The 7,992-nt window shown below is 38.2% G+C and overlaps 1 protein-coding gene across 1 annotated transcript; it reads left to right on the forward strand.

The window, feature by feature from the left end:
• Positions 1 to 2,184: 2,184 nt before the first annotated feature.
• On the forward strand, positions 2,185 to 3,336 carry LOC149247673 (putative leucine-rich repeat receptor-like protein kinase At5g63930). Its single transcript, XM_089444901.1, has one exon. It carries the CDS (start codon positions 2,185 to 2,187, stop codon positions 3,334 to 3,336), a length of 1,152 nt encoding a protein of 383 aa, XP_089301027.1.
• The last annotated feature ends 4,656 nt before the right edge of the window (positions 3,337 to 7,992 follow it).

Raw genomic sequence — 7,992 nt, forward strand, 5'->3', positions numbered from 1 at the left:
AGCATGGTGCAAGCAAAGTCGTAACATATCAACTTTGACCTATTGTTGCCCGTTGGTGCACCAATCAAACCTGTCGCTTTTCAAACTTACTTATATGTGACATTCAACCGTGCCAAAAACGCAATCAAGGTAAGACTTGGTGGAGTCTACTCTTTTTTTCAATAATTAACTTGCAACAATAATCACGATTCTCATATAAATAAATAATTAGTTATAAATAGTTCATGGCAGGAGGAGCTAGTGACACTCACATAGCCAATTGTTCATGATGTTGCTTGATCCAAGCAACAGAGCAGGCAAGATGAGAATGAAAGGATACAATCTTCCGTGTCTACGAATATTAACATTTATTGTGATTCATTCTCAGGTCAATTATTTTGGCCCATTACCTGCACTTATTTGCAGCGCTAATGCTCTGTTCGCAGATGGAGCGGCCCTTTTACAAATCAAGTCATATTTTGCAGTTCCTCCTACTGTTCTTTCAAGTTGGAGAAACGACAACTCTTCTGATGTCAATCCGTGTAGCTGGGAAGGTGTAGGCTGCAGCAGTTATGGAAGGCGGGTCACAACAATTTCCCTACCATACAAAGGGCTGTCTGGCCGTCTTTCCAGTGCAGTAGCCAAGATTGCCGCCCTGGAGAAGCTTGACCTTTCGGGCAATAGGTTATCCGGCACGATTCCTAGCCAGTTAGCCAACTGCACAGAGCTTCGAGAACTCAATCTCGCCAACAATTTCTTCACAGGCTTCATCCCTCCGGATATCACGAATTGTAGCCTTCTTACAGTTCTAAATATCAGTACCAACAATATATCGGGTATTATTTCGCCTGCACTGGGTAATCTAATAAGCCTAACTACACTGTCAGTGGATACAAATAATCTCACTGGTATCATTCCTAGGTCTATTGGAAAGCTTGCCAATGTTGATACATTCACCGCATACTCCAACTATTTTAGTGGCTTTCTACTGCCCAAATCGGGAATTGCAGTCAGCTGCGAATTTTGTACATGGACACTGTAGGATTGCAAGAAAAGATACTGTGGGAAATTGGGAATCTGAAAATGCTCATAGAGGTGACGCTATACCAAAACAATTTGATCGGTGCCATCCCTTCTTCTATCGGCAACTGCAGCAGCCTCGAAACCATTGCAGTTTATAAAAACTCCTTAGAAGGTACGATACAAGGGGAAATAGCCCTGTTGGAAAATCTAAGACGTTTATGGGTTTACAAAGAATCATTTGCAGGCTCCATCCCCACAGGTTTCTTCACTAGACTGCTGAAATTGGAATCATTTGATGCATCTACCAATAATCTGAGTGGGGTTATACCATATGAAATGGGTAATCTTAAGAATTTGGCATTCTTGTCCTTTTCTTCCAATAACATGTCAGGGTCAATCCCCTCGTCCTTCACCAATCTTACAAACCTACAGACCCTAGATCTATCTTACAATAATTATGAAGGCACTTTGCCTGAAGGAATCGGCCTCCTTCCCAATCTGACAATGTTGTATCTCAGTAAAAACATGTTCAAAGGTCCACTGCCTGCTCGACTTGGAAGCTTTTCCAACGTGAAACAACTTGATTCATGTTCAAGCGGATTAAGCGGATCGATTCCCTCTTGACTATGCAACGGCGGGTCTTTGAATCATCTTGCCATCTACGATAACCGAATAGAGGGGAACATCACCGGCCTTCTATAAGACTGCGTCTCACTGCGACGCGTCTGGCTGCAGAACAACCTCTTCATGGGATTCATACCAAGTAATATTTCGATGCTCTCGGTCTTGTATTAACTTGAGATTTCTTACAACAACATCCATGGAAGTATACCTTCTTCCATTGGACGGTTGTAGAACCTTACAGGCCTCCTCCTTGCCCACAACAATCTAAGTGGTGCCATTCCTCCGAAGATAGGAGAGTTGAGAAATCTGGGATAGCTCAATTTGAGCCGCAATAATCTCAGTGGAACCATTCCCCCAGAAGTAGGGAACTTAATTAATTTGCAGGTTTTAGATTTGAGCGGAAACTGGTTGGAAGGAAGCATACCAGCAGCCTTGGTCCATCTTACAAATCTGTTGACATTAAACTTGAGTGTAATCGCATTAACAGGAAGAATCCCCAGTTCCCTGGGGTATTGCGGACAATTAAGCGAACTATGCCTGGCTAGAAATAAGCTGAGCATGACCATTCCTTTGGAGATGGGAAAACTTGCACCCAGTCTCAGATATGGGTTGGATCTAAGCTGGAACAATCTATCTGGATCTCTTCCTTCTCAGATAGGAAATTTGCAGTTACTTGAATCCTTGGCCCTCTCACATAGCCGCCTGTCTGGTAATATTCCTCAATCTCTCACAGATATGGTAAGACTATATCATTTCAACTTCTCTTTCAACCTATTCACAGGGGCCATTCCTTCATTAAGGGCATTTTTACAAGGCCCGCAAAATGCATTTGAGGGTAATCCAAGCCTTTGCGGACCACCAGCAAGGAACAGTTGTTCGGATTCAGAAGTAGCAGGTAGAAAGGAAGAATTAAGCTCAGGCGAAGTGGCAGGGATTACCGTTGCCTGTATTGGGACCCTAACTATTCTCACGCTTGCGCTGCTATACGTTTTAAAAGCGTCAAAGCCAAACAGTAATAGACACAACAACTGTACTATTATTTCAGGAGATGGACAACTCGGTATAGTTAAATACAGAGATATCGTGGAAGCTACAGACAACTTCAATGATGATTACGTCATCGGCTCTGACACATCCGGCATGGTCTACAAGGTGATCATTCCAGGACAGGACAAAATCCTTGCTTACAAATGCTTAAATTTATCAAATCATCATCAAGACAATATTCAATATTGTAGTCTGAGGCACGAGATCGAATCATTGAAATACGCCCATCACAGAAACATCCTGCATCATCGAGACCTGATAACAGAGCATGATGGAAGGAATGAGGTAATAGTTCTTTTGTGTGACTACATGGTCAATGGATCGTTGTGGGAATATCTGGGCAGAGCATCGAAACGTCCTAATCAGAGGGTGGACTGGAGGACTCGGGATAACATTGCAGTGGGCGTGGCAAAGGGACTCAAATATCTACACCAAGACTGCGAACCTCCAATAATTCACAGCGACATAAAGTCTGCCAACATATTGATGGATGATGAATATGTAGCACACATCGCAGACTTTGGACTTGCAAGGCTAGTGAAGAATTCATCAATAGATTCTGAATCAAGTTCTCTTCTAGGCGGGACTCATGGCTACATTGCTCCTGGTACTAAATCTCGATGCGTTTTCTCTTTGATCGTCACGCATTTATTTTTGTTATGAAATGTAATCGTAGAGATCATCATATTCTATGTCACATTAATGTTATGTGCAAAATGTCGATATGGAGTGAAGGCATCGACGAAGCAAGATGTGTATAGCTTCGGAGTGGTGTTGTTAGAAATGGTAAGCGGAAAACCTCCTGTGGTAGAAGAGGACAATCATGAATTTGTACATCTAACTGCATGGGCTACGAAGAAGGCCAAGGAAGGGAGAATGGATGAAATAATTGATAAGGATTTGAGAAGGAGCGGTGATTATAATAACAACATGAAGGATGAGATATTGAAGATAATTGAGATTGCCACATTTTGCACTGGATCTGCTCCCAATCTCAGGTCGTCTATGAACATAGTTCTTGACATGTTTAATCGCCTACAGTCACATTCACGGTAATGACAGTGTGTCGTAACCTATTATACACCAAACATAATTGTACCAGCATGCACTGTTAGAATTGTAATTACATTTTATGTATAAACAAACATCTGAGTCTAGTGATGCATAACGATTTAATGTTCGAGTCAAGTCAAGTGTGGTTTATGAAATAGTTAGTCCCAGAAAAGTCAAAAGTCAAGTCTTGTTTGCATAATTTTATATTTAGTATGTTTGGTATTTATATTATTGTAATGAAAAGTATGACGATATTGCCAGCACTTTCAAGGGTTTTCTTGTGAATTTGATAACAATTAATTGTGATAAGAAGATTATTTTCTTGGAAATAGTTTTTTTACCAATATTATGAAATATATAGTTTAATGGTTTTGTATGATTGATAATGAATAGCTCAATTGGATAACTTGCCTCCATATGCAATCCAATTAACTTCATGTCAAAACGTGATAGTCCACCAATTCATGTCTTTGAATCCTTTTGGCCACTTGTGTCAAGGACATCTTATCCATTAAGAGATATTTCAAGGGTTTTCACAGTGCATTCTTATCCATTAAGAGACATTTCAAGGGTTTTCACAGTGCATTTAATGATATGAGATGCTTATGTGGTCCAACAATGTTTTCTTGTGACCTTGATAACAATTAATTGTGATAAGACACATTGGGATGCATTATGGTCTTGGAAATGATTTTCTTACCAATATTATGAAAAACATTCACAAGGCTTTTAACACTATGATTATTTTTTTATGAAAAATTTAATTACTTCAAGACCTAAACTTTTCCTAACAATAATGATACGCCTAGATTTTAACCAAGACAAAAATAATTGATATTTTGTTACAATAGATTTTGAGTTGGAATATAGTTTAATGGTTTTGTATGATTGATAATGAATAACTCAATTGGATAACTTGCCTCAATATAATGGTAGATTATTTTCATCCATCTAATTACATTTAAGATTTCTTTAGCACACAATGGACCTGCATTTTGGCACTCTTGACCTCTTTATTATGGAGTTACAAACATAGGAGTTATTACCTCTTCAATAAATTGCAAATTAGTTTGTGGAGGAGAGTGGACATGCCCATGATTAATTTTTAGAATTGCTGACTATTGAATAAAAGGTTGGACACTACAAGAATTTTTTCACTAAAAGATTGTGCACAAACTTCCTCTCTAATTTCATTCATATTATAATCAACTCCAAGCAAATCTATCATCATCTAGTCATCAAACACAACTTGTCTTGATGAAACAACAATTCGAATAATGTGAATAATTACACTATTGAAGATACTGCTATGGTCCTCTTGGTTGCCTATTGAATATGCTATTTTGAGTTTGTTGCTAACAATGATATTGCATAGTGTGATAATGGTTACATAAATGAGTTTGAGTTCAGATTTTGGGACTATTGATTAGCTAGAATTTGGCATAACATTTAATGAGTAAGAGGGTATTTGTTCACGAGCATTGCATGGAAAGGTCTTATGATGTTATGGATCAATGAACTCATAGTATCATGATGGTTGCATTGAGTTAATTAATGAGATCTTTAGAGTTGACTGGCTTGATGATGATAGATTGTTTTGGCAAAGAGTTTGACTTGATATTGGACAGTGTCTGGCTTGGTTGATGAGAAAAGAGTTTGAGTTGGTTAGTGTTTATGAGATTTGGATTAGTATATCAGTGATTTGGTTGCATAGGGATGATTGATACCTTGAAATTCAGTGAACATATCTATTTGGCAATGTTTGGTTTCAGAAGGGTTATTGATATTCAGTGTTTGAGCACATTGTTGGTTATGGGTCCAATTTGAAAATTGGTTGAAACGTGGCTTGCAGGTTTTGATGTGTGTTTGACTCAGGTTGATCCAAATCTTGGGAGGAGGCCCCCAAGATCTGAAAAATTGCAATGGAAGAAAGAAAATGAGAGAACACACAGTAAATAAAACCACAAAGAATTTTTTTATTAAAATGGAGAATAACTGTAAAAGCTACATTGTGGTGGACAATCTTTCCTTTTACAAAATGTGACTTGTTACTTATAGCTTTTTTCGGTTACAATACCACGCGTAAATTCCATGGGTGAATGAATACCATGGGTGGATGTCACAATACCATGGGAAAATACCATGGGTGAATGAATACCATGGGTGGATGCCACTTACAATACCATGGGTGGATAAATACCATGGGTAAATTCCATGGGTGGATGAATAACATGGGTGGATGAATACCATGGGTTGATGCCATTTTATATTCAGATCATTCCTCCCTCCTTAAGAAGCAATGGTCCCCATTGCGTGAAGTTCCCTCCTATGAAGCCTTTGTTGAATATGAAGAGCCACTGAAGAGAAGGGTTTTATGTGGTTAACACATAACCATGATGAACGAAGATCTGAGGATAGAGATATTGTGTAATGCTTGTGACGAACTATGATACTGACAATGTGTAGTGTATAAAATGGACATCGATGAAGTGTAGATTTTTGGATGACCCATAACTAGATGAATGAAGATCCGAGGATAGAGATACCTTGTAATGGTTGTGACAAATTATGATACTAACAGTGTGCAGCCTAGAAAATGGACTTCAATGACAAGGATTTGGTGTGGTTGACCCATAACCATGATGTTGATTTTTTATTAAGTAGCAGGTGCCTACATAGCCTGGGGTGGGAGGGCACATCTTCAAAGGGAACCCGCTCCGAATGCTGCTCCAGATTTAAAATGGACATAAATCAATCAATATAACTCAAAATCTTTATTATAGCCTATTTTTGGAAACATAATGACCATTCTGCATCTACCCATGCATTGGAAATCCTTATCTGGACACTCTGGAGGCCCAGATTCGCGTTGCAACTGTTTTGTCATCACAAAAGTTCTGAAAAAATAACTAATTCTAAATCAGCGATATCTCCCACATTCGATTTCCGATTCGACCCTTTTTTTTTAAATTGGATGATTTTTCAAGAGGAGCTCAGATCTTCAATCATTGTTCTAAAATTCTACACAAAAATTGCAAAAAATGATAGGAGAGTCGTCGTCCAACAGTTGCCGATAGAAAAAATTCTACAACATAACTGATTTTAAATCAACGATATCTCCTTCATCCAGACTCCGAATCGGCCGATTTTTTTTTTAATTTTGATATTTTTCCGCAAGGAATCCAGATATCTATTTATTTATTTTTACAAATTTTGCACCAAATGTTTCAAATATGATCTGAAAACTCCTCGCCCAAAAAAATTCCTACAAAAAAATGAAAAAAGAAAAATTCTTCCTGCTTGGCCCAAGAAAGTGCTTTGTGGAGGTTGCAGCACGTTCCTAAAGTTTGTTGAATATTGTTGCAAAAAATTGAAACTGAAATATGCATTAAACCCTCATTCCCATGGAATCATAACCTACTCTGATACCACGGATCTGGATCTTGGGAGGAGGCCCCCAAGATCTGAAAATTTTTAATGCCAAAATGAAAATGATAGAACACACAGTAAATAAAACCACAAAGGAAATTTTTATTAAAACGAAGAATAACTGTAAAAGATACATTGTGGTGGATAATCTGTCCTTTACAAAATGCAACTTGTTACTTATAACCTTTTTCAGTTACAATACCACAAGTAAATTCCATGGGTGAAAGAATACCATGGGTGGATGTCACAATACCATGGGTGAATGAATACCATGGTTGGATGCCACTTACAATACCATGGGTGGATGCCACTTACAATACCATGGGTAAATTCCATGGGTGGATGAATAACACAGCTGGATGAATACCATGGGTTGATGCCATTTTATATTTGGATCATAGGTGGATCAAATGTGAAATATTTTGAAATGTGGTCCATAGAGGTGTTGAAGGTTGGAGCCTTCAGTGAGGGAGCTTCCTTCTAGTAGGAGCCAATAATCTTGACGAGGGAGTAGTAGCTTCCTTTTAGTCAAAGATGGAGAATTTGTGGAGGTTGTAGCCTCATGTAGGTGTGATCTTATGTACTTGTAAGAGTCTACACTAGTACAAGATGTAAACTATTTTTTATAATAAGAAAAAGGACAAAGATGGAAACACTCGCAGTTTTCTCCCAAATTGGGTTTCCATCTAAAAACCCTCATGTCCCTATTTCTTGATGTGTTGATTATGTGTTATGGTTTATATATTCTTATGTTGAATACTGCTCATGGTTACTGCATAATGTATAAGTAGTGAAATACTGATTGATTAAATTGATGAAAATAGGAAATTCTTATAT

This window comes from Pinus tabuliformis, chromosome 7 (assembly GCF_031772625.1).
Source record: "Pinus tabuliformis cultivar Carrire ecotype Pingquan chromosome 7, CPIR1, whole genome shotgun sequence".
NCBI lineage: Eukaryota > Viridiplantae > Streptophyta > Pinopsida > Pinales > Pinaceae > Pinus > Pinus tabuliformis.

Coding starts and splice junctions, on each gene's coding strand:
- LOC149247673 (XM_089444901.1), top strand. CDS start 2,185: ATGACCATTCCTTTGGAGATGGGAAAACTTGCACCCAGTCTCAGATAT.